A 27881-nucleotide genomic window follows, 5' to 3' on the forward strand; every position below is an offset into this window, starting at 1 on the left:
CCCACCTGCTTTCCGCCTCCGCATCCCTCTAAAGAGAAAGAGCGGCTCCACCGTCTGGACCCAAAACGTGCGCTGTCGTTCCACCTAGATCGCACACGCCAGTTCCGGGTGGATGACCTACTCTTTGTTGGTTACGTGGACGCTAAGAAGGGACGGGCAGTGCACAAGCGGACCATCTCTCGGTGGATCATCTTGTGCATCCAGGTGTGTTACTCCTTGGCTAAGAAGGAACCTCCTGTTGGGCTGAGGGCTCATTCCACTCGGGCCACGGCGACTAATACTGCCCTGGGCCGAGGAGTACCCTTGCGGGACATTTGCCAGGCGGCTACGTGGGCCCCGCTGCACACGTTTGCGAGACACTGCTGTTGGACAGTCAAGTCTGGAGGGATGGCTTCTTTGGCCATTCCGTCCTCCAGGACTTTCTGGTGTGATTATTGGTTCGCAGACTCACCACCGGGGTTGGTATTGCTTGGGTATCTATTCTAAGGTAAGGAATCGATCACTAACATGTCTCTTTCAGATGCACAAGTTACTACTTGTGTAACGATATATCTGTAAGAGACATTAGTTAGTGATAGATTCCTTACCGACCCACCCATCCTCCCCGTTCTGCGAACCGATAGCTAGGGTTAAGGTCACCCCCTTTCAAGGCCCTAGTTTCATGGCACCAGTGTTGGTTCTTTCATGGCTCTGCATATCTGGCGCAGAAAAGCTGTGTATCAGAACTGACGTCCGCGCGCGAGGGCGACATCTAAGTACTCCGGCGACGTCATTCCGGCGCTAACGACGCCGACGACGGACGGGGAGCCGCGGACGACGCCTGCCGGCGAGCAGGGGTATTACTACGCAAAATTTTCCGGATCTAGTCTGACGCCTGGGGATATTCTAAGGTAAGGTATCTACCTTACCTTAGAATATCCCCCTTTCGTGGCTTCAGAATGGGTGCCCCTCCACGATCCGCCCAGAGCCGGTGCCAGCTGTTCAGTTCCCGTACGGCTGGGGACGTGGAAACCACCACCGTAGTTCTGGGGGCCAGCGAGTGGGCCAGTCCACTACAGCACCCTCTACAGCAGTCACCAAACCCCTAGTCTGACGTTTCAGTGCCACCAGTCGGCGGCAGGATAAGCCATCACCTCCCCCACTGATGCACCATCACGTCGGACAGGTGGGTTTTGCAGATAGTCCGAAGGGGCTACTCCCTCCCATTCGAGGCTACCCTTCCACCCATGCCACCTCCTCACCATTGCATGTAGGAGGATCACTTGGCCCTTTTCTAACAGGAAGTTTTGGCTCTCTTGGCCAAACTAGTACCTGCCCCAGAAGTAGGTAGCGGTTGCTATTCCCACAACTTTCTGGTGCCCAAGAAGGGCAAAGGCCTGCGTCCTATCTTGGATCTCATGAATGTCAACTGCTTCCTCCGGATGGAGAAGTTCAAAATGTTGACGCTAGCTCAAGTCCTGTCTGCCATCAACCCTGGAGACGGGATGGTAGCCTTGGACTTGCAGATCACATACTTTCACCTTCCCATCCTGCCGGCCAACCTGTGTTTACTGCGGTTCACTGTAGACCCTAGCACTTTCAGTTTACCATGCTTCTCTTTGGCCTTACCAGCGCCCCTAGGTTGTTCACAAAAGTGATGGTGGGGCTGCAGTTTATCTGCGCAGATCAGGGGTTCCAGTCTTCTCCTACCTCAACAAATGGCTGAAGTTGGGCTCACCACAGACAGTCGACTCCCACCTCCAGACTAAAACGGACCACCTGCATTCTCTTGGGTTCACTATCAACGTGCTAAAGTCACACGTGACGACTCCTCAGAAATTCCTTTTCATCAAAGCAGTTCTGGACATGCCACAGTGTGGGCTTATCCTCCCGAGCAGCGAATTTGAGATATTCGGGCTCCAATTCCGATCTCTCAGCCTCTATCCCGGGTTTCGGTCAGAATGACCCTGAGGCTAATGGGCCTCATGGCCTCCTGCTGGTAGATCATTCCAGGTGTCATATGCAGGATCTGCAGTGGGACTTGAAGTTCCAGTGGGCACAGCATCAGGGGAATCGGTCCGATTGCGTTAAGATCTCGGAGGGCATTGCACGTCAATTGCAGTGGTGGCTATCGGACCAGGATTGGGTCAACAGCAGATGCCTCTCCCTTCCCCAACCAGAATTCACAGTGGTGACCGATGCATCACTACTGGTATGGGGTGGCCACATGGGAGAGGCAGAGAGCAGAGGCCTCTGGTCTCCTGCGGAGTCAGGGCTCCACATCATCCATCTGGAGCTTCGGGCCATTTGTCTTGCACAAACAGCATTCCTTCCCTCTGTCTGGAGAAGAGTAGTGCAAGTGTTCAGGGACAACAACACTGCCATGTGGTACTGCAACAAACCGGGCTGGGTGGGGTCGTGGACCCTCTTTCAATAGGCTCTCCGTCTCTAGACATGGCTGAAACATCATGGCATGTCCCTGGTGGTTCAACACCTGGCAGGTTCACTGAACGCCAGGGCTGACTGACTTAGCCGCAGGTGCATCAGGAATGATGTCTTCACTCGGAGGTGGCGCAAGGTCTCTTTCAGCAATGGGGAGAGCCTTAGTTAGATCTATTTGCCACCGAAGAGAACGTGCAATGTCAGCAATTCTGCACGTTGTAATTTCCAAGGCAGCACTTGCTAGGCAACGCTTTTCGTCGCGAGTGGAGTTGCGGACATCTATACGCCTTTCCGCCTATACCATTTCTGCCTAGATTGCTGAAGAAGATCTAGCGCGACCGGGCCCAAGTCATCTTTGTGGCTCTGGATTAGGCATGAAGAGTCTAGTATCCCGAGCTATTACACATGGCCATCGATCCTCCGATCTGACTGCCTCTTCGTGAGGATCTTCTGTCGCAGCAGCAGGGGACGGTCCTCCCCCCGAACCTGTCCAGTCTCCACCTCCTTGTGGGGAGATTGAACTGCGACAGTTGATAGCCTTTGACCTTCCTCCCGAAGTCTGTAATGTTATCTTGGCTGCCAGGCGTCCCTTCACCAAGACGGTATACACCTGCCGATGGAACAAATTTGTGGCTTGGTGCACAGCAAAGGCTGGGTATCACCCTTTCTGCCCATCTTTCTGAGGTTCTCTTGTTCCTCCTTTCTATGGCCCAGCAGGGCCCTGCTCTAAGCACTGTTAAGGGCTATCTCTCAGCCATCTAACTTTCCTAGTCCCCTGTAAATAGCTTCCTTAAGGGCATTACTCATCTTTTTCCTCCTGTTCCCTTCGTAATGCCTCAGTTGGACTTGAACTTGGTTCTTACTTAACTTATGTGCACTCCCTTTGAGCCACTTAATAACTGTATTCACAGACTTCTTACTCTGAAGGATGCTGTTTCTGTTTGCCGTCACCTCTGCTCGCAGGGTGAGTGAGCTACAGTTTTGTTCAAAACCTCCCTTTCTGGCTTTTCATCCGGACAATGTCGTCCTCAGAACCAGATCTTCCTTTCTTCCCAAGATGGTTACTTCTTTCCACATTGGTCAAACCATCACTTTGCCCACCTTCTTTCCGCCTCTGCATCCTTCTAAGGAAGAGGGGCTCCACCCTCTGGACCTAAAACGTGTGCTTTCCTTTTATTTCGATCGCACCAAGCAGTTCTGAGTGGATGACAAGCTCTTTGTTCGCTACGTGGGCACCGGAAAAGGTCGGACCGTGCACAAATGGACCATCTCCAGGTGGGTCGTTTTGTGCATCAGAGCTTGCTACTCTTTGGCAAAGAAGGAGCCTCCAGTGGGACTGTGCGCCCATTCCACCTGGGCAACGGCTGCTATCACTTCTTTGGGACGGGGAGTACCCCTCGGTCTCATCTGTCAGCTGCATGGGTATCTCTGCACATGTTCACAAAACACTACTGCCTGGACAGCCAAGTCCGGAGACACTGCTTCTTTGACCGTTCTGTTCTCCAGGGCTTTCTGGTGTGAACCTAGTTCGCAGACCCACCTCCGGGACTGGTAACTATTCTAAGGTAAGGAATCTATAACCAATCGGCTCTTTCAGATGAACAAGTTACTTACCTTCGGTAACGATATGTCTGTAAGAGACATAGATTAGTTATAGATTCCTTACCGTCCCATCCAACCTCCCCATTCTGCGAACTGACTTATAGGGTCAAGGAATCCCTTTCAGGGCCCTAGTTTTGTGTACTAAATGTCAGTGTCTTGTATGGCTCTGCGCTTCTAGCGTGGAAAGTCGTGTGCAGAACTGATGTCAGTGCGCGAGGGTGGCATCTATGTATCTACCGCAACGTCATCCCGGTGACCACGATGCCAACAACGAACGCGGAGTTGACAGACACCACCTTTTGACGCGCAGGGTTACTGCTGACCCAAACTTTCCAGGTCCGGTCTGACGTCTGGGGGTAATTCTAAGGTAAAGAATCTATAATTAACCTATGTTTCTTACAGATATATTGTTACCGAAGGTAAGTAAATTGTTTAAGTTATTTTATTTCTAGAACCAAGCCACACCTGGCACATATAAGTGAAAAAAATGCTTTGCAAAATATTATGCAGTGTTATAAGTGAATTCAAGTTCAAATGCAGTTTTTTGAAATACAGGTAAGTCAAGGTATTAAAATTACTGAACAGATTACTTTTCTGTTACTTTTTCAGTTACTTTTTAAGTGACTTTTTCTTCCCAGTGTGATATGCCTAGATGTCACACTGGGACATTTGCTGGAGAAAAGCTTAGTAAAATCAGTTTTGAACAATTGTAATTTTTCAGGTTTCCAAACAAATCTACTTCACACTTAAAACATTTTTCAGAGAAAAACAGTCAATAGGTTCCTATGGAGAGAAATGAAGTTAAACGTTACCAGGTAAGTAGCAGAGAAACCAAAAGCAGGACCATACAGCACTCACAAAAATTATTAGGTTAATTCGTTGATCTAAAATATCCTGGACTAGTATTATGGATCTGTCAAGACCAGATAATATATTATGGGTTCATTCACACTCTGCAATATATAATGTTCGTTATTTTGCTGCAGACTCCAAAATATGGATCCAAACCAAGTAGTAATCTTCCAATTCTTTAGTTTGTATCCATAGACATAAAAAACTTCACAGCTCACACCGCCGACAGGTGTTTCGTCTTATAGAGACTTTTTCAAGGCAAGGATAGTACACGTAGGGACGCAAATGTGTATGCCTCATTCAATCGACCCCTATCCCTCAAGTAGTAGTCATTCGGTGCTGCTATTGACATCGACCACCTAGACAGAGTTCCTCTCCCAAGCGTTCAATATGATTGCCTAGTCTTCATAGACTAAACAGCCATTATGTTTTATCACAGTTGTAAAAGAATAGTAAGGCCGAGTCAAGCTACAACGAATCCCATACTGGATGTCAGCATCGCGTTTGATAATAGAGTTCAATATTCTCAGTTTTCGTATGGAAAGCACTAGTCTTGAGTGGAGATTGTTGTACAATATTAATCGATTCATAAATGGGGTGGTGATGGACAGAGTATCTGAATTAAGCAGAACACTCCTACCCAGTCAAAAGATCAGGGCTTGATCCATCACCGTTTTTTAGCTCACTGCACCATCCCAGCTCAGAACCTGGCTATATGCAAATTAGTCTGACCCTGGCCCAGTGCATCATGGGAACAGGGCAGACCAAACTACCAAGCCAATTCTTTACTGGAAAGGAAACAAGCTTCCGGGGACCGGTTTCTGGCATTACAGCCGTCTTCGGCCCGGCTTGCTTGAATCCTGATGGTGCAGTGAGCAAGGGACTCACATCTGAGCATACCCTTCCACACTTGTGGTGGCCAAAACGATTCATAAATGGGGTGGTGATGGACAGAGTATCTGAATTAAGCAGAACACTCCTACCCAGTCAAAAGATCAGGGCTTGATCCATCACCGTTTTTTAGCTCACTGCACCATCCCAGCTCAGAACCTGGCTATATGCAAATTAGTCTGACCCTGGCCCAGTGCATCATGGGAACAGGGCAGACCAAACTACCAAGCCAATTCTTTACTGGAAAGGAAACAAGCTTCCGGGGACCGGTTTCTGGCATTACAGCCGTCTTCGGCCCGGCTTGCTTGAATCCTGATGGTGCAGTGAGCAAGGGACTCACATCTGAGCATACCCTTCCACACTTGTAGTGGCCAAAACGATTCATAAATGGGGTGGTGATGGACAGAGTATCTGAATTAAGCAGAACACTCCTACCCAGTCAAAAGATCAGGGCTTGATCCATCACCGTTTTTTAGCTCACTGCACCATCCCAGCTCAGAACCTGGCTATATGCAAATTAGTCTGACCCTGGCCCAGTGCATCATGGGAACAGGGCAGACCAAACTACCAAGCCAATTCTTTACTGGAAAGGAAACAAGCTTCCGGGGACCGGTTTCTGGCATTACAGCCGTCTTCGGCCCGGCTTGCTTGAATCCTGATGGTGCAGTGAGCAAGGGACTCACATCTGAGCATACCCTTCCACACTTGTGGTGGCCAAAACGATTCATAAATGGGGTGGTGATGGACAGAGTATCTGAATTAAGCAGAACACTCCTACCCAGTCAAAAGATCAGGGCTTGATCCATCACCGTTTTTTAGCTCACTGCACCATCCCAGCTCAGAAACTGGCTATATGCAAATTAGTCTGACCCTGGCCCATCATGCACTGGGACAGGAACAGACTAATTTGCATACAGCCAGGTTCTGAAACTGGGATGGTGCAATGAGCTAAAAAACGGTGTTGGATCTAGCCCTGATCTCTTGACTGGGTGAGAGTATTCTGCTTAATTCAGAGACTCTGTCCCTCACCACCCCTTGTTGTAAATAATTTTGTCCACCCTAAGCGTGGAAGGGTATGAGTCCCTTGCTCATTGCACCATCAGGATTCAAGCAAGCCGGGCCGAAGACGGCTGTAATGCCAGAAACCGGTCCCCGGAAGCTTGTTTCCTTCCCAGTGTAAGAATTGGCTTTTGTAGTTTGGTTTGCCCTGTTCCCATCATGCACTGGGACAGGAACAGACTAATTTGCATACAGCCAGGTTCTGAAACTTGGACGGTGCAATGAGCTAAAAAACGGTGTTGGATCTAGCCCTGATCTCTTGACTGGGTGAGAGTATTCTGCTTAATTCAGAGACTCTGTCCCTCACCACCCCTTGTTGTAAATAATTTTGTCCACCCTAAGCGTGGAAGGGTATACTCAGACATGAGTCCCTTGCTCAATGCACCATCAGGATTCAAGCAAGCCGGGCCGAAGACGGCTGTAATGCCAGAAACCGGTCCCCGGAAGCTTGTTTCCTTCCCAGTGTAAGAATTGGCTTTTGTAGTTTGGTTTGCCCTGTTCCCATCATGCACTGGGACAGGAACAGACTAATTTGCATACAGCCAGGTTCTGAAACTGGGATGGTGCAATGAGCTAAAAAACGGTGTTGGATCTAGCCCTGATCTCTTGACTGGGTGAGAGTATTCTGCTTAATTCAGAGACTGTCCCTCACCACCCCTTGTTGTAAATAATTTTGTCCACCCTAAGCGTGGAAGGGTATACTCAGACATGAGTCCCTTGCTCATTGCACCATCAGGATTCAAGCAAGCCGGGCCGAAGACGGCTGTAATGCCAGAAACCGGTCCCCGGAAGCTTGTTTCCTTCCCAGTGTAAGAATTGGCTTTTGTAGTTTGGTTTGCCCTGTTCCCATCATGCACTGGGACAGGAACAGACTAATTTGCATACAGCCAGGTTCTGAAACTGGGATGGTGCAATGAGCTAAAAAAACGGTGTTGGATCTAGCCCTGATCTCTTGACTGGGTGAGAGTATTCTGCTTAATTCAGAGACTCTGTCCCTCACCACCCCTTGTTGTGTACAATATTAATCGGCACGTTACCCGAGACCTTGATAAGTCTCCTCAATAGTCGATCGCCTGCAGACCTCCACTGCCGGTCAAATTACTCTGTCTTTGGGGTTGAGTTTCTGGCGTTAAAACAAGGGTTCCCCGAGGGTCAAGGATGCATTCTTGTTACATCCTCAGTGGCACTATGGTGGCACCAGGTGCAGAGTGCTGAGGCCCAATAGGGGATAGTGGGCATCCGGTAGGTGGCTTTTTACGAGCAGGCCACTGGGTTGTGGGAGCAAAGCACCTGGTGTTATGTTTAGGGCAAAGGGGTATCTGAGTTTGCACCCAAAATAAAGCCTGCAGCCACATAGGGCGGCTGGGTGCAGGATGCTATTTTGGCGTTGGGTACCCTTTTGATTGAAGTGGGGATTCGCCGGTTTCAACAAAGATCTTCTGAAAGTGACAACCAGTTGGAGAGGTAAGTTGGGATGCCTGGGGATGCTGGAACACCGTTGGTTGGGCCACCCAAGGCAGTGGAGCTTGGGTTGCAGGGGTGTCTTTAGGCATCTAGTTTCTCTTACCAGCTCCAGTCGTGGTCGGGGGGGATCCTCCAGAAAGAGGCTGCATGCTTTGGTTGGGAGATGCGAGGCAGGTCAGAGATCACCAGATCTCAGGTCAGAATCGCCGGGGAGAACTCCTCTTGGGGTTAGGCCACTCGAACTCTGGCTGTGGGCTACTGGTGCATACTGGTGCAGACTTGCGGACTTGGCCGTAGCTGGAGTCTGTGGGTGAACAAATCCGGCGTTCACAGGAGACAAAGTCTTTTCTTCGGAGAGCAGAGCAGGTTGCTGGCTGCAGGACACACCCAAGTGGTTAGAGGTGGGGCTGGGACCAAGTCAGTGGGCGTCCTCCTTCTCTTAGCTTTGGTATGGCTGTCTGTCTTTCTTTTCTTCTGGTCGTTGCTTGTCTGAGGAAGCAAGGTCCATGGGTGCCCCTAATACTAGATTTAGGAGTGTTACAGGTAAGTAAAAGGTTGTGACCAATGGGTCCCTTACTTGGGGTCGGTACACCCCCTAATATGCCACCCTCCAGTGGGAGAGGGGACATATGATTCACTCTGGTTGGCTGGGTCCCCCCATCTGCAAGATGGCAGGGACTAAGAGTTGTGTTTCACCTCGCCTCCACCACCTGAGGGATAGGGGTGGCAAAGGTAGGCACACCTCCTTTCCTCATTTGGTTTTCCCGACGGTTCTTCCGCCCAAAGTGGGAGTCAGAACCAGTAGGACCAGTTGCTGGAAGCAGCAAAAAGCAGGGGAAGCTCACAAAGGCGGCAAGCCTTTGAAGCTTCCCCTTTGTGGATCCTGCCCATCCTGGGGTAAGAGTCTTGGCACCTCGTCCCACAATGTGCATTGTTACCGAGCCCAAGAGAAGCAGGTTCTCGACCCAGGGGGTCCAGAAATATGTTTGGGGGTGGCAGCTGGGGAGCACTCAGCCTGGACACTAGTCGTAGGTCATTTTTCAGGGGGCATCTCGATGCCCTCTGTGTGCATTTTTCATTAAATCCCGCACTGGCATCAGTGTGGGTTTAATGTGCTGAAAAGTTTGATGCTAAACTTGCCAGTTTTTAGTGCAGCCATTATGGTGCTGTGGAGTTCGTAATTGTGAGAAATTGGCCTGGCATATGCTGTCGACTATTCTAGTGGGCACCTTGCACCAATCCAAACGACCATTATTGATGGCAGGTTAAAGACAAACTTTATAGAAAGCTATCCTAGTGGTAGCTGTGGAGAGCAGCCTTCAGGCTAAGTCTTGAAGGAATGTGAAGCAGTTTGTTTTACCAGTCTATAATTTCGTGAATGATCAAATGAAAGGAGAACCACACCATGCATATATATAAAATATATGTATTTATTCTAAACACATCCCTCTAGTCTCTTTATGAGGCTAGAGGCAAAAGTACATTCAGTAAACTTAATTAGCACACAGTAAATTAGCACAATATCCGTTGAGCCCTAAGGGTGTACCAAACCATATATTAAGACAGTGGTATAAGAACCACGACTGACATAGAGACAAGACCTAGAGCCTGTAGAACCGTTGGGGCCACCAGGACCCACCCAAGGTAGTGACACAGGTGACCCACGGGGGACGCGTGCAGTGTCTAAACACGACCGCGAATCACCATTAACTTCTAGGGGGAAAGTTGCGGTTGGAATTTTAAGGATAAAGGACACTTAGAAGAGGACTTGGAGCAAGCCCCTTTAGAACTAGGAGGTTCTAGAGTCCACACCCACAGGAGCACCGGAGTACTAGAGTTACCTCACCCAGTGAAGCCGGGTGCATACTTGTCTTTTCGTGTCTGGTTTCGTCGTCGTTTTCAATGGCGATCTGCTGCAAAGTGCTCCTGGCGTCCTAGTGGAAAGTGCCCTGGTGGATCCAAGCCCAGATCGGATATGTGAAGAATCTGAAAGCATAGGGGAAAGAGTCTGGGCCACTTGCCAGTGACCAGGAAGGCGATAGGCGGATGCCCACCGATGTCTAGTGCTTGCAGGTGAAGAAGGTGAAGCTTGACTCTTCAGCCACGAAGACCAGGAGGCGTCGCTGACTACCAGGTTCTGGAATCGAGCTGTCCCACGAAGGATGTCGAGTGATGCGGTGTGGATTTCTGGATTGAACCCAACAAGCCTTGGCAACAGCAACCCATGTAGAAAGCAGAGATTGGCTTTGGTGCCAGCAAGGTCTGAGGGGCTCACCACGCGGTGGGGAGTCAGGGCACTTCTGGAGCAGCCATGGAAGCCCAAGGAAAAGTAGAGTTACGTTCGAGGAGACCCACCAGTCGACGGACTAGGGATAGCGAAGGTGCCTCGAGCTGAAGTGCAAGAAGCGGGCTCACGGAACACTCGTGAAGTGTAGGCCCACAATCTTCGGTGCAGATGGTGCTCGGGGCTTGTGCTACAAGTAACCCAGTGCACAACTTTGGGAAAGCTCGGAAAGTCGATGCACTAGCAAATGTGCACGGTGTCCAGGAGTTCCGGTCCCACGTCACTCGTGAGGGCTGCGGGTCTCAGCTTAGCTGGCATCTCGTGTCGGCCGCTGAGAAGTTTGGAAGTCCGTGTCCTGTGTCGCAAATACTTCGAAGACTGTCGGGAGCTTCGGAAATTCAGACCACAAGATGCTTCGTTGATGCCTTCTTGAGCAGGGGAGTCACTCCTTGACCCCAAGGGAGATTCTTCCGTCCTCTAGTCTTGAGTAGAGCGTCAAAGTCCCAGGATTCAGTGTCAGAGTTTCGTCCAGGTTTAATCTAAAGGCCTGTTGCCAGGGGTTCCTTATTTATACAAAGAAAAGGGTTGGACATACTCTTGGGACCCATCTATGGGATGGTCAGAAAAAGTGGCTACACCCATTTCCTTTGTCCAGTTTTGTGCCAAAGCAGGGGCTGAGTGCCCCTGCAACCGGTTTGAACTGAGCTATGCACAGGGACACCAAATGTGCCCCCAGTTCTGTCTGAAAAGCATTCTCTGAGTGCCCCCACCCAGCCCCAATACACTAAAGCCTGTCTGGGAGGTGGTCATACCTCCCTGTGACATGAAACCTATTGTCCAGGCCTCCCCTGCCAGAGTTTCGTCCAGCAGCAGGAAGTCAGGCCCGTGTCTGTGGCTGCAGCATGCATTTTGTGATGCTAGGTCTCTTTTAAACTATTACCTGTTAGACCAGTGTGTACATGTCTCTCACTCTAGAAGGGTGGAATACTACCCCTCGCCGCCAGGAACGGTGGTGGATAGGGGGTCGGGGGGCAGGATTCCCAAGTGTGTGACACCAAACACAACATGTTTCCATGCAGCCATTCCAAAGTTATCGTTTACCGCAAGGTTATAATGCACTTAAGAGTATATAGTCTGGCTGCATAACAGAACAGTCTCAGAATAGGCTGCAAACTCTGCTGAGGGGCCCAGCTCATGCATGGGCACCCTCTCACACAAAACCAAGCACTCTGCCTTCAGGATTGATAAGTCCTGCCATAGGAGTGACTGATAGGTTTATATGTGTCGGAGATTAAAGGTAGATATGGGTAACCTATATCTGAGTAAGAGGTGCATGCACCACCTTACCCAGGCTGCAGTAGCAGTCCGGTGTTGTCATTTTGGAAGGCTTCCCAGGGATGGCATAATAAATGCTGCAGCCCCTGGTAGGCCTCTGGGGTACCTACGCCCTTAGTACATAGTGTACCATACACTGGGGACTCACAAGGGTACCCCAGCAACCAAACTGGAGTGTACCTAAAGTACATACAATCATTTTAGAGAGGAAGCAGCTAGGCTGGGGTCCTGGGTAGCCGGGCCCCAGCCAGGCTTAAGTCGAAAAACAGTGAAACACCAGCAAAAAGTGTGGGTAACCATAGTAAGCAGATCCTTCTCTCCTACAGTAATGACAAGCTCCCAGCACCATATACTTTTAATGGCAGCACTGGACTTACAAAAGTCTAAGAATGGACTTAGAATGGTAAGGGTACAGGGCTCATGCACCTGTGCCCTCACCACTGGTATAGTGCACCCAGCTAGAGGGATGGCTGATCTATGCCAGGGCTGTGGTATGTAGGCATGGCACACAGGTATGTGTGCCATGTAGAGTCTTTTCTGCACCAGAACAAGCAGCCTGCAAAGGCAGTGTGTGCATGTAAAGGTACAGGGCCTCTAAGTGTGGCACAATAAGTGCTGCAGCCCTTAGAGACCTTCCCTGGTCGCAGTGTCCTAGATACCTGTGGTACCATTTACTAGGGGCTTTACTAGGGGCTGACCTGTGACCAGGGAGTGCCAAATGGATTTTGTCTTTAATGCATTTTTAGGTAAAGAGTGTAGGTACCTGATTGGCAGGAGCCCAGGGCACACTCAGTCAAGGTACATCAGCAGTTCAGCGCAAAAAGGTAGCAACTATGCAAAAAAAGGCACTTTTTTACAGCACACCTCTGGCTCATATATAAGCTCCTTGCAAAAGGTACCTGTGGTACGAAGGGCATTGTGACCAGAGAGGGTCTCTCAGGGCTGCAGCATGTGTAATACCACCCTAAGAGCTCCCTCACCAAACACATACCCGCTGCCATTTGCGTGTTTTAGTGCAGATAAAAGTGAAGTCTTGACATGGCACTCTTCCCTGTGTGCCAGGCCTACCAGCACTACAAGAGGCTTTGGCAAGTCACTCCTAAAGCAGGCCTTAGATCCCTAAAGCAGGGTACACTATACCTCTTGTGAGGGCATAACTGCATGATCAGATAAACCCCTATAGTGTAAGACCTTTCTGTGATGTTATAAGTGCAAGGTGAAGCCATACATGAGTTAAAAGCTGGTCACTTAGAGTACCACTGCTCCATGATGTCTTCACCAAATTCCAAGATGTTTGGTACCAAACAACTCCGATTAATGAGCTTGCACTGATGCCAGTGCTGGTTTCTGTCTGTCAAAATAACTTGTATTTGATTTCTACAAAAAAACATAAAAGTACATAAAATCGACAATACAGTTTATAATTGCCATTATCTATTTACAAACAACACGGGAGAGAATTCATACAGTTCCATTATTAAAAAAGAATAAAAACAAGATTAAAATAATAGAATTCTTAAGATTCAATCTTAGACAAGGCACTTAAAGAGGTACAGTAATATTACTAATAAATCTAGATCAGTTACAACTACTAATACCGTTTTCTAATAGCAATTGCCACTTTAATAAAAATGAGAAACCCCAATACATACATCGGAAGTGGCTAAAGTGTGTAGATTACAACTATCAATATAAAAACATGGCCTAATTTCTTTTTAAGATTGGGACTAAAACTTTTCTCCTAGGCTCCTTGTGAAGGGTACAAAAAAAGCATAAGATGCCTTGTGCTTTTGGCTGCCAAATTGTCACAAGGGCAGGACGCCAAATTGTCTGTCCAACCAGCTTGTTTCGGAAAAGCCACTAAAAAGTGCAGGGTCAGTAAACAAAATTTTGTTAGGCAAAAACGAGTCCATAAAAGTAAAGGGGCAATATTTATAAAATCTTCAACAAAGTCAAGCCCCACCTCATAATGACAAAAGTTTGTGGGGGCATCATTTGGAACCACCAATAATCTTTTGATGAATTTATTTTCCATAATTTGCAACTGGCTACTGTTATGGTACCCCCAAACACCAGCCCCATATGTTGCCACCGGGACACATTTGGCTTTATAAAGTGTAACAAGCTTGGTCACCGGTTTTTACCCTAGTTTAGATGCAAAACGGAAAAGTCCCTCAACCACCCTTCCTACATTATGCATCATTGTGGTCACAAGCTGATCCCATTTCAGCTTATTATTATAAATGTTAGCTAAATAGTTAACATTTTTCATTTTATCGGTAGGCGTCATCTGCGGGTCCGTCGTAGGAGTACTTAGACATCGCCCTGCACGCTGACGTCAGTTCTTCTTTTTTTTGCGCCAGCAAGCGCTGATCCGGAAAAAGTTGTAAATTTTTGACTAACTTTTTACGATCCTTTTTGATCATCTTTCGAAGTCTCTTGACTCCGACGATGCCGCTAGGGATGCCCGGGTACAAACCCTGCGTCGATTGCAACCGACTAATGTCGGTTACCGACCCCCATCGCCGGTGTCTTCACTGTCTGGGCCCAGACTACGACGACAGGTCCTGCTCCGACTGCTGGGCCCAGACGTCCAGAGCTAGACGGGAGCATTCCCGCAAGCGACTCAAGCTCCGGCAGTCAGCCCTGCAACACTCAAGGTCCCGGTCCGGAAGGAGGTCGAGGGACCGGTCGCGGGGCCGGAGTCCCCACAGTTCCGGGAGTCGCCATCAGTCTCCGGGCTCGAAGTCCTCAGGTAAGAGGCACAAGAAGTCGAAGAGGCGCCATCGCTCTTCTGACTCCCCCCGACGCTCGCGCGATGCGGCCGGGGCGACACCGCCCCCGCTGGTCCCCGGCGGAGTCCCGGCTCCACATCAACCTTCTGGAGCTGCGGGCGATCTGGCTTGCACTGAATGCATTCCTCCCCTCTGTCTGGGGGAGTGTAGTGCAGGTGTTCACGGACAACACCACCGCCATGTGGTACTGCAACAAACAGGGCGGGGTGGGGTCGTGGACCCTATGCCAGGAGGCTCTGCGCCTCTGGCAGTGGTTGAAACATCAGGGCTTGACCCTGGTGGTTCAACACCTGGCAGGTTGACGCTGCGGCTTCTGGGGCTGATGGCCTCCTGCATCCTTCTGGTGCATCACGCCAGGTGGCGGATGCGGGCTCTGCAGTGGGACCTGAAGTTTCAGTGGGCCCAGCATCCGGGCAACCTGTCCGACCATGTCCTGATCTCAGAGGGCACTGCGAGACAGCTGCAGTGGTGGCTCACGGACCGCGATTGGGTCAGCGGCAGATCCCTCTCCCTACCCCAACCGGAGCACTTTGTTGTGACGGATGCGTCCCTCCAGGGCTGGGGAGGCCACATGGGAGAGGCGGAGATCAGAGGCATCTGGTCTCCGGCGGAGTCCCGGCTCCATATCAACCTTTTGGAGCTGGGGGCGATTCGTCTAGCACTGAAGGCATTCTTCCCCTCTGTCCGGGGGAGTGTAGTGCAGGTGTTCACGGACAACACCACCGCCATGTGGTACTGCAACAAACAGGGCGGGAAGGGGTCGTGAACCCTTTGCCAGGAGGCTCTGCGCCTCTGGCAGTAGCTGGAACATCAGGGTGTGACCCTGGTGGTTCAACACCTGGCAGGTTCTCTGAACGCCAGGGCAGACAAACTCAGCCGTCTGTGCATGATTGATCACGAATGGCGTCTGAACTCGGACGTGGCGCAAGGCCTCTTTCAGCAGTGGGGAGAGCCTTGGTTAGATCTATTCGCCACAGAAGAGAACACGCAATGTCATCAGTTCTGCGCGTTGGAATTTCCAAGGCGGCAATCGCTCGGAGACGCTTTTCGTCGTGAGTGGAGTTGCGGTCTGTTGTACGCCTTTCCGCCTATACCACTTCTGCCCAGAGTGCTGAAGAAGTTCAGGCGCAACCAGGCCCAAGTCATCCTTGTGGCTCTGGACTGGGCACAAAGATACTGGTATCCCGAGCTACTCAGCATGTCAGTCGGTCCGCCGATTCGTCTGCCTCTTCAGGAGGACCTTCTGTTGCAGCAGCAGGGGCCGATCCTCCACCCGAACCTGTCCAGTCTCCACTTACACGCGTGGAGATTGAGAGGCGGCAGTTGAGGCCATTTGACTTGCCTCCTGAAGTCTGTAATGTGTTTCTGGCAGCCAGGCGTCCGTCCACAAAATCAGTATACGCCTGCAGGTGGAATAAGTTTGTGGCATGGTGCACAAACTAACCTTTTCTCAATGGGTCGTCTTGTGCATCAAGGCTTGCTACTCTCTGGCTCGAAAGGAGCCTCCTGTGGGGCTTCGTGCCCATTCCACACGGGCCACAGCGGCTACTAATGCCCTGTACCGGGGAGTCCCCTTGCAGGACATCTGTCAGGCAGGTACGTGGGTCTCGCTGCACATGTTCGCAAGATACTACTGCCTGGACAGCCAAGTCCGGTGCGATGGCTTTTTCGGCCGTTCCGTTCTCCAGGACTTTCTGGTGTAATCATTGGTTTGCAGAATCACCACCGGGGTTGGTATTGCTGGGGTATCTATTCTAAGGTAAGGAATCTAATACTAACCTGTTTCTTTCAGATGCACAAGTTACTTACCTTCGGTAACGATATATCTGTAAGAAACAGTAGTTACTTTTCGATTCCTTACCGCCCCACCTATCCTCCCCGTTCCGCGAACCGATATCTAGGGTTAAGGTCATCCCCTTTCAGGGCCCTAGTTTCATGGCACCAGTGTTAGTTTTTATCATGGCTCTGCGTTTCTGGCGCGGAAAAGCTGTGCATAAGAACTGACGTCAGCACGCGAGGGCGGCGTCTAAGTACTCTGACATCATCACGGCGCTAACGACGGACACAGAGCCTCAGACGACGCCTACCGGCGCGCAAGGGTACTGCTACGCAAAAGTTTTCGGATCAAGTCTGACGCCTGGGGATATTCTAAGGTAAGGAATCTAATACGAACTACTGTTTTTTACAGATATATCGTTACCGAAGGTAAGTAACTTGTGCTTTTGTCTCATGCCTGGCAAGGCTCTACTTTTGGCACATTTAAAGGTAGCCTTTTGTCTAGTTCAGCCTTTTTACAATTGCTGAACCATACCTCATAATTTAAGCGATTCATTTTTTGAGCAGTCTTCAGCACTCCTCTTCTCCCTTTCTTTTAGTCATGCCTCAGTGGGACCTTAACTTGGTCCTCCCATATCTGAGGTGAACTTCTTCGAGCTGCTTCACAACAGTCCTTTGCAGCTCCTAACACTCAAGACTGTGTTCCTCACCGCCATGACTTTGGCGCGGTAAGTGATTGAGCTCTAGGCTCTTGGTACATCACCTTCACAGCCAAACTTGTCTATGAATGTGAACATCCTTCTTAACAAAAGTTTTGACACGCTCCGCATCAGTCAAACCATCACTCTGTCGGTATTCTACACCCTGCCAGCGTTCTATGCTCTGCCTCACCTCTCCGAGGAGGAGAGACTCCATCGCTTGGACCCCAAGAGCTGAGCTTTAACATCAATGATACCATAGGACCCCAGGTGGAAGATCATCTGTTTGTGAGGTTCAATGGGGCGAAAAAAGCAAGGCCGTGCAGAAGAATGCCATTTTCCGGTCGATTGTACTCTGCATCAACATCTGCTACGCATTGGCCAAAAACAGCCTCCAGACTATCTGCAAAATCATTCTGCTGGGGCCAAAGCTTATACCACGGTATTGGCACAAGGGATGCACACAGTGTTCCACTCCTGCATGTCTTCCAGGAGGCTACGTGGGCGTTTCTGCAAACATTCATGGAGCACTACGGTCTGGACAGTCAGGTTTGCTGAGAATGGCATTTCGCCCATTTTGTACTACAGGACTTATTGACTTGAGCCAGTTCAAAGGTATCTGCCTAATAGGTGAGGACACAGTGCTTAGAAGTGTTTATCAGAAGAATATTACTGCTCTTTCTGATAGAGACACCATCTAACCGTTGATAACTTACCTACTCTCCCATCGTTCCCCGTTTAGTGAATTGGACTCTATTCCTTAAAAAGATCCCAAGACTAGGAATCTACCAATCTAAGAATCCAAGCCAATTGAGGTTGGAGTTCTGTGTTTGGGGTCTAGGCAGCCTCAAAAGCAACTGGCAACACACTGTTATGGCCTCTATATAGGCCATGCATGCACTTTCCAGAGCAGAACAGAATCAGTGTGGAGTCGTGTGGCACCACTAACGTATAGATACTGCACAAAGGTTTTCGGATCCAGTCTCGCACCTGGGAAGTTTTCAAAAGGTGAGGACTTTGCAGTCTCTACCAGAAAGAGCGTTACCGACGTTGTGTAACTCTTTCTTCTATTTTTTTTTTAAGTGTAAGAAAATGAAGTAATAGCCCCTAGAACCTATTCATGGTTACTCCTAGGATTTGAATTTGATACTCCTTTCCTGATTCAATTTGCCTTTGGATCATAAGTTTCTCTTCACCTAGAATTCCTTATATGGAAGATGGCATTTCTTTTAATATTAACTTCTTACTTTGTCAATGAGATGCTGGTCTGTTCATTTGCCACCTTTTATTTTGTTTTCCAAAAATTGCTGTAGCAGGCTGCTCTTGAATTGAGTGGAAAGCTACAGTATGCAAGGTTGTCCTGTTACATTGTGGAGAATTGTTTTCTCAAATGCAAGGTTGAATTAAGCTCTCAATTGAATAGACTATTTGATTAAAATAAAAAAGGGAGGGGGTAGAACACTTTAAACCGAGGATTTGGCTTACGGTATACCTCAAAAAGAAGGGCTGGGTGATATGCAATGTGAAGTGGTAAGGGCATTGCTGTATTAAAGGTGTGGTGACTGTTTAGCCAGTTAATACGGTTTTTCGTCTCATTTTCTGTAAGTTAAGCAAAGCCTGTAGAAAATAACTAAGCCATGACCTTATTCTAATTTCATTGTTGGGTATTTGGAACTAATAGCCTTGCATAGTATTTGAATGAGTGAGCTCTTTGAGTGATGTCTCTTCAGCCCATTTCGCTTAATTAATCACAGAAGTAGTGTTTTTGAACCTAAAGGTGTCTTTCAAGTGTCAAGAAAGGTTTTCCTTAAACTAGATTGCAGATTTTACTTTTGAGAATTTTTGTGGGGTGTAAAGAATTGTCATTTTTACTGTTTATCAAGGTGGATAAGACCCAGTGACAATCCAGCTTGGCATGATTCGAGACAGCAATTAGAGTATTGGGGTATAACAGAAGAAGGATGGCCTGGCTGCTGAGACCCAAACTGTATTTGTGTCCATTTCTTGTCATCTGGAATAATGTTCCTATTTATAGAGGATAAATCTGGATTATTTTCAAATTCTTGAGATAGCAGACCAGCGTACACCTAAAACTGGAGTTTGTGTAGGTTTCGCATGCCCTCAATTGCTAATTTGTTAGTTTTATTTTTTTGTTTTAACTGGGCCTTTATTTTCTTTTAGTCGGAACACAGATGATCGCTCTCCAGGAATGAATGTCCCTCCTCCGCCAAGTACTGGTGCTGTATATCGGGTGGACCAAGTCATCCACAGTGACCCTGCAGGCATTAAGCAAGCCCTGGCAGAGATGAGCAAACGGCAGGGAACCAGATTCAAACCTACAACACATCATTTTGGTATGCCGAAACTGGGGACCCCCACTCCACTAGGATGTTATGAAGCCCGAAACATAATAGGTAGGTTTTGTCAGCATTTGTTAACTTAAATTAAGCAGTCTTGTGCTAGGAGAACGTATGGTTTAGTTCTGTGTAATTCGATTATGGCTGTAGTTTTTAGGTGAGTAGATAAGGCATTTCCAAGGAAGGTCAAATTATGTATTTCATAGGAGTATCTATTGCTTTCACTTTTCAGTTCAAGGGGACGGCTTCAGCAGCACCCACTGCTAAAACAAGACTAGCTTGTAACTACTCTATTGTGTTATCCACACTGACTTTAATGTGCTAAAAACAGAACAATTTTTTGTTTGTTTGTTTCTTCATGACGTGCATTTCTTTTACATCTACCATACAAACCACTTTACAGATAAAACATTGTTACTTGGTGTAGGAGAGTAGGGTCTGCTTCCTATGGTCACCCCCACTTTTTGCTTTTGCTTTACTGGTTTTCGACTTAGATGTGGCTGTGGGCCTGCTAATCAGACCCACAGCCGAGATGCACTCTCTCTAAATTCAAACCATGTACTCTAGGTACATACACAATTGGGAATTGGTTCACCTTGTCAGCCCCTGTAGAAGTGTACCGTAGGTACTCAGGGCATAGTTGTAACCCAGGCCTACCAGGGGCTGCAGCATGTATTATGCCACCCCTGGCTGGCCACTCATGCTGACACAACTGGCTGATCACTCAGCTGGGGCAAGGTTGTGTTATCACCCCTTGCTAAGGTATCTAACCTTATATTTAGACACACAGTAACCTATAAGTCACTCCTATGGCAGGCCTTAACAATCCTGGAGGCAGAGTGCTTGGTTATGTGTGAGATGGTGCTCTAGCATGAGCTGAGCCTGTCTGCAGCTTTCGGAACCATGTCCTTATAGCTGTTCTATGATATTGCCATACCATATACACAAGTGCATTATGAACCTCGCGGTTAAATGCTAACTCTGGTTTGGCTTTATCAAAACATGTCGTGTAAGGTGTCCTACGCTTTGGAATACTACCCCCTCGCCAATTCTGGCGACGGGGGTAGCATTCCACCCTTCTAGAGGGAGAAGACATGTTAGTTCTGACGATCCCGGTTAAAGTTAACCAGGGCCCCAGCATCACAAAATGGAAGCTGCTGCCACAGACACAAGTCTGACCTCCTGCTGCTGTGAGTCCTTCCAGTCACAGAGGTTTGGACAATAGGTTTCCTGCCTGGAGAGGTGCGAGCACCACCCCAGACAGGACTTTGTGTATTGGGACAGGGAGGGCTGAATAGAATGACACTGCCTGGGGCACACTAGGTGCTCCATGCATACCCCAGTTCAAATCGGTTGCTGGGGCACTCCAGCCCCAGCTCTGGCGCGAAACTGTACAAAGGAAAGGGGGTGCAACCACCCCCCTTCCTGGTCCCACCCACAGGAGGGACCTAGAAAGTAACCAGCCCCTTTTAGTTGTATAAAGGTAGGAGCTGAGCCCCAGGACTTTAGATTAATCCTGGAATCGAAACTTGACACAAAACTCTGGACCTTTGACGTTCTGCTGAAGCTGAAGTCTGAAGAATCTCCCTTGTGGCCAAGGAGTGAACACCCTGGGCAACCAGGCACCATCCAGCAAATCAACGGCTTGCTTTGTCGACGTTTCCCGCCGGAACCCGAGCACAGAGCCTGACAAGACCCAGACTTCCAGACCTCTCTGACCCTCTCTTCACGACTGCAGCATAGCTGGGATCCGTGGAGGCGACGAGACACGTGGGACCGGACATCTTAAAAAGTCCACGACTTGCTAACTGTGCAGCTCCTGAGGAATCCTCGAAGCTGTGCACTGGGGATTGAGAAGCCCCGAATCCGAGCTCCACCTGCACCGAAGATTAGCCCTCCTCACTCCACGAGTTCTGCGTTGGGCCCTTCTGCTTGTGTTCTGCTCGACCCGTTGTCCGGTTGCTGGCCTGTTAGCTAGTGGCCTCTGTGATCCTTTTGAACAAACTCACTGGTCTGGTTGCTTCAGACTGGCCCTTGCCTCCCTGCAAAGGTGAGGCACCTCAGACCTTGCTGGTCTGCATCAGAAGCCTTCTTTGAATCCTGCGTGGGTTGCCTTTGCCAAGGCTTGTTGACTCCAATCCGGCAGTCGACCCCTCCATCTGCGAGAACCTTCGTGGGACAGCTCCTCTCCAGCATCTGGTCGTCCTCGACGCCTCCTGGTCTGCGTGGCTGAAGAGACAGCTTCATGACAGCACCTGATTGCTCCTCGACGTCGTCTGGTTCCTTCCTGGTTCCACCCGGTCACTGGCTAGTGACCCAGACTCTGTCCCCTCTGCTTTCAGGTCCTCTTCATCCTCGATCCACCCTTGGATCCACCCTGACATCTTCCTCCTGGTCGCCTGCAGCATCTTTCTTCACAGGCTCCATAGACTTCAACGGCGAAACCCGACACATCTTCACACCTATGCACCCGCTTCCTGTGGGTGAGGTAACGCGAGTACTTCAGTGCTCCCAAGGGTATTGACTATCCAAGTGTCTAGGTTTTTAGTTGTTTCCTTCTAGCTAAACCGGAAGTGTCCTAAATCCTTCTTTTTCTAAACTCTAAGTACCCATTGACTTAACATTGACTCTCGCGTGTGTGTGTAAAGACACTGCACATGCCGCCTGTGGGCCTCCTACTCCTAACCTAAGGGTCAGATAGTGTAGCCCCAGCGATGCCCTAGGCCTTTCCTTTTCTCGTGACGTGGTACTTATACCACTTTCTTAATATATGGTTTGCTTCGCCCCTAGGGCCTAACTATAAATTGAGCAACTTAACGTATTCTAACTAAGTATCTTGTTATGTGCTTTGGCCTCTGACCTCATAAAGAGTTCAGAGGAGTGTGTTAGTGAATAAATACATATATATTTTATATATATCCTGTGTGGTGTCCTTTCATTTGATATTCAAGGGGTTACATATGGTAAAACAGCTGGCTTTACACGCTCTCAAGAGTCTTTTAGCCTAAGACTGTTCTGTCCACGCTACCACTAGGATAGCTGGTCTATAAGGTTGACTTACAACCATCACCATAAGGGTTGTTTGGACTGGTGCAAGGTGTTCACTAGAATAGTGAACATCATATACCAGGCCAACTTCTCACACTTGGCAGCAGGGCAACCTACTTACAGCAAGCAGTTTTCCATGCATCAGATTCCTCAATTTAAAAATTCATGTTAAAGTCCAGTTTGCAAATTAAAGCTTAGTAATCTTTTTTTCCCATTCATAATCCCCCAGTAACCTTCCAAGTTTTTCACTCACATCCTAGTGTTAACTTTGAAGTCTTTCTACCACCTATAGGGCCAATCTCCCAAAAGGCATTTCTTCATCCAAGTAAAGCTGCAGTGATATTCACAGAACACAACCTTCCTCTCTAGATTACAGTGTGACTATACCCTTTACTGGAAGAAAAATGGATGGCCAGTCCTTCTGCATACTGGCAAAAAACTCTGTAATTTTTAGTAGGACTCTGTGCAAACAATGAGATGGCGTCAGGCGTACCCCTTTCTGTCATACCCCAGCTTGAAATGCCTAACGTGGATAGAAATTACTTTTGTCAAGAGTCTGATAATAAAATAAACCTCTGCTATGACTTACTGAAGTGTTTAAATATATCTAGATACAATATTGAACATCTTCTCACATCGAGAGAATGCAGAACGATTTCTGCCTAATTTGTGGAGTGCTTGAAACAATATTGATCATGACAGGCTCATGAAATCGGAAATTAGGTGTCTTTCTGTATGAAATGTCGGGTTGTGCAAAATCAAAATGAAGAAATTGCTCACTGAGAATGAAGGCTTGAATTTCACTCAATTGCATAGTTGATGTTAGTGAGAGAAACTTTTCCATGAAATCGTTAACACTTTTTCTATGGATTAACTTGAATGAGCTCCTTAACAATTGGTATTAAACGGTATGTTCGAGGCATATGGGCTGCTGAATTCATATCTGTGCATAGATCGCCCCCTAGTGTTGGGTCCCGATGATTGCACTTTTTTGTCTTGGAAGAGTGTTCGAAGTATCACGAGATAGGTGACTCCTCCCCTGTACTACAGTGCTCATGGGCATCTTCTCCATCCTCCGTTTGTTTTTTTCCGCCTTTAGGTTCGGATGCTAACTCCTATACTCCAACTAAGGAATCGAAAACAAAACTTTTCTAAAGGCCAAAAGGCCTTCGACTGTGTTGTTCTCGTTCGGTACCTCTCTACTCGATCCAGCTTTCCATCTCGACTCGGTCGTCGACGCGGGCCGTTGGGCCTTTTCGACGCCACGTGAGCCTACCATTGACGGAAAGAAGCCCGTTTAAAAGGTGCCCACAATGCCACTCCAAGTTCCCACATACTGACGAAAATTCAGTATGCAACAAGTGCCTTTCCCCAGACCATAGGGAAGAAACCTGCCCAGCCTGCGCCCAGTTTCGGTCGAAGAAAACCATACGGATCCAACAGGCCGCTAGGCAAGAGATGCAGCGACAGGCACCGGAACCGGACAACATCTTGATGATGACCAAGAACTACCGGAAGCTCCAGAATCGGACCTAGAGATCGTCACTGTCGAGGACTTCTCGGACTCCGATGACGAGATCCCGCCAGGGCAAATCGTGAGTACACAGCCCCCAACACCAATCAACCAGTTACCAAAGGCTCCGGTCGAGGCATCGCCAAAAGGCCTTAGCCAAGATCCGAAAAAAGTTTCGCCAGTCCCGCCATCCGGCTCGGCACCGAAACCTTCAGAAACCCCAGGGCCCAGTACCATCATACTGAAGAAGGTTCCAGAGCCAAAAAAGATCGTCGAACCGAAATGGCCGTACAGCCCAAGAGCGTCGAGCCAAAGAAGACTGTCGACCACAAGAAGGCCGCTCAGCCAAAGACTGTCGACCCCAAAAAGGTGGTCGAACCGAACAAGGGCACGCAACCAAAGGGCGCCGAACCAAACAAGGTCGCCGACCCAAAAAAGCCTACTGTTCTAAAATCCGTCGACCCGCCAAAGGCTGCCGTACCACGGCCGGAAAAACCTGCCGACCCAAAGATAAGTGCTCCAAAGACACCAGTCGATCCGAAAAAGAACATCGACTCGGAATAGGACACTCGCCCCAAAAAGCTTGAAGAGATCAAAAAACGTGTCGAGCCGAAGCTTCCGGTCGACCCCAAATCACTCGTCAACCCAAAAAAAGGGCCCGAGCCGAAGAAAACCACAAAAGTCGTCGAAAAAAAGGTGTTAGCAACCCAAAAAAGTCTTAACACTCACCCTAGGACTGTAGAGGAAGAACTCTTCCACCCAGAGCCATCAGACGACCAGGCAAAAATATATATTAATCCAGACACTGGTAAAGTTAACATCCTGCACAGGAAGAAGAGGCCATTGGACATTGGCTCTCATTCCCCTATTCCATTGAAGAAAAAGGACTTTGGGACTTCTCCCTCTAGACCCTTCAGCCCTTTTCAGCCTATCATGCCTACAACACCTTTTGCTCCTTACTCTCCTTCTCACCACGGGGACAATGAGGGTAACATGGGGGACGAGCCACAGCCTCAATATGATTTCCCTCAAGATCCTCAACCACAAGAGGAACCATGAGAGGAGCCAACAGACCCTTACAACACCCATCCCATCCCTGATGTATCCTCTTATCCAACTAAGCCATCACCTACTGATGACACCATAGTCTTCAACCAACTCACTCATAGACAGGGCATTACAATACCACAATGTAGACATGCATAATGACCCTGTCGAGGAAGACTTCTTATTTGACACCTTCCCCACTTCAGAAAAAAGTGTCAGAACACTTCCCATGTAAAAGGGAGTTCTAAAACATGCACCTGACATATTTAAGGATACAGCCAGGGCATGGGTAATCAATCCCAGAATAGAAAAGAAGTATAGAGCAGCTCCTACAGACCCTACTTACATCAAAGGGCAGTTACAACTAGACTCACTGGTAGTGGCTAATGCACGTAAAAGGGCCAACTCCCAAACAACAGGGGAAGCACCTCCCCCTGATAAGGAATCAAAAATACTAGAGGCATCAGGCAAAAGGGTCGCAGCACAAGCCTCCAACTCATGGAGGATTGCTAATACACAAGCCCTACTGGCTCGCTACGACAGGGCGCATTATGATCAGCTCGAAAGCCTAATGCAACACCTACCTGAGCCTTTTAAAGCACAAGCTAATGACCTCATACAAGAGGGAAAATTCATAACAAACGCCTCCATCAAATGTGCGCTTGAAGCTAGAGCAATTAACACTAACGTTCTACTACGCAGACATGCATGGCTGCGTTTTTCCGGATTTAAGAATGAGGTGCAGTCCACCATTTTTAACCAACCAGTCAATCAAGACTTACTATTTGGGCCTGCTGTCGACACCATTTTGGATAAAATGAAAAAAAGACACAGAAACCGCAAAATCAATGGGGGCATTGCAATTTCAGCAACATAGAGGCTCCTTTCGACGCTCCTCATACAGAGCAACTACACGAGGAAATACCTAGCAAACATTTGCCTCATACAAAAGTAACACACAAGGTTCCTTCAACAAGAACACAAACAGAGGAGGTTATAGGGGCAACAATAATAAGGGAAGAGGACGTGGAGGCAATAATACCAGAGCCTCCACTGCCACAAAACAGTGACTTCATCACGCTACCTCCAGACCACCTAACACCGGTCGGAGGCAGACTCCAACAGTTCCTACCTGTCTGGCACGCAATTACCACGGACAGGTGGGTGAGAGAAATTATCCAGTTTGGTTATTGCCTAGAACTGACTTCTACACCACCAAACATACCACCCAGACATCGTCCTATGTCCACAGCACACATCACCCTGCTCCAACAAGAGGTGAAATGCATGCTGGAAAAGGGGCCCATGGAGCAAGTCCCTTTTCACCAGCAAGGGACAGGAGTATACTCCCTATACTTTCTTATTCCCAAGAAGGACGGTTCCCTCAGACCAATATTGGACCTCAGACCCCTAAATCAATATATACTTTCGGAGCACTTCCATATGATCACACTACAGCAAGTGCTCCCGTTGCTACAACAGGGAGATTTCCTAGCAACACTAGACCTCAAAGATGCGTATTTCCACATACCCATCCAGCCCACAGAAAATATCTCAGGTTCACAATAGAAGGTCAACACTACCAATTCAAGGTTTTGCCCTTCAGGGTTACCACGGCTCCAAGAGTGTTTACAAAATGCTTAGTAACAGTAGCAGCACATCTCAGAAGGCAACACATCCATGTGTACCCTTATCTGGACGATTGGCTAATACAAGTAAAATCGTACCAACAGTGTGCAGCACTCACGTCTCAAACACTCAAATGCGCCCATTACAAGAATGCCTAGCACGGCAATGGAACCAGGCTCGAGCACAACTAAAAGACCTAGTGTTGGTAGACAGTCGCGCTCACAACTCTCTGCAGTGGTGGAATCCACAAAACCTTTCCAAGGTGCGACTGTTCCAAGAGCCGGTTCCACAACTAGTACTAACAGCGGACGCATCACTAACAGGCTGGGGAGCCCATCTCCTTCAATACACAGTACAAGGGCTCTGGACAAACAAACAGAAAAAGCTGCATATCAACCAACTAGAGTTGCTAGCGATATTCCTAGCCCTCAAAGCATTTCAAAAATGCTTGTACAGCAAGACGGTGTTGATCCGGACGGACAACATGACCGCAATGTACTATATCCAGAAACAGGGAGGAAAGCACTCTCCACAGCTGTCCCATCTGGCACAAAGCATATGGAAGGGGGCGATTCCCCAAATTTTTTTTCTTCTAGCAGAACACCTTCCAGGGAAGGACAATCAGATTGCCGACCTGCTCAGCAGGCACAGCCAACAACTACACGAATGGGAGATTCACCCCTAAGTTATCCAGCCATTCTTCCAAGAGTGGGGTCACCCAGAGGTAGACCTGTTTGCCACAAAAGAAAACTCCAAATGCCAGTACTTTGCCGGCGGGTTCCCACATCCGTTGTCACAGGGCAATGCAATATGGATGAACTGGTCAGGCAGATTTGCGTACGCTTTTCCCCCAGCACCGCTGATCCCGCTGGTGGCACGCAAACTGCGGCAACACTCACTCACGCTAATCCTAGTTGCTACCACATGGGCGAGACAACCGTGGTACACAAGGTTCCTAGAACTTTCAGTAGTTCCTCATCAAAGACTGTGCCTTGCACCTCATCTTCTAACTCAGAATCATGGAGAAATCAGACACCCAGATCCCAATTGGATGAACCTAGCGATCTGGCTCCTGAAGTCTTGGAGTTTGGATACCTTAACTTGCCCCCA

The 27881-nt window shown here is 48.6% G+C and overlaps 1 protein-coding gene across 13 annotated transcripts in view; it reads left to right on the plus strand.

Moving 5' to 3' along the window:
- The window catches only part of PRRC2A (proline rich coiled-coil 2A), a 1857131-nt gene that overhangs the window by 1125723 nt on the left and 703527 nt on the right, over window positions 1-27881 (plus strand). For all 13 annotated transcript variants that reach the window (XM_078645954.1, XM_078645958.1, XM_078645955.1 and 10 more), the window contains exon 17: window positions 19359-19591. In XM_078645954.1, coding sequence (XP_078502080.1) covers window positions 19359-19591 — 233 coding nt within the window. The remainder of the gene's footprint in view (window positions 1-19358; window positions 19592-27881) is intronic.

This window comes from Lissotriton helveticus, chromosome 5_1, assembly GCF_964261635.1.
Source record: "Lissotriton helveticus chromosome 5_1, aLisHel1.1, whole genome shotgun sequence".
NCBI classification, from domain to species: domain Eukaryota; kingdom Metazoa; phylum Chordata; class Amphibia; order Caudata; family Salamandridae; genus Lissotriton; species Lissotriton helveticus.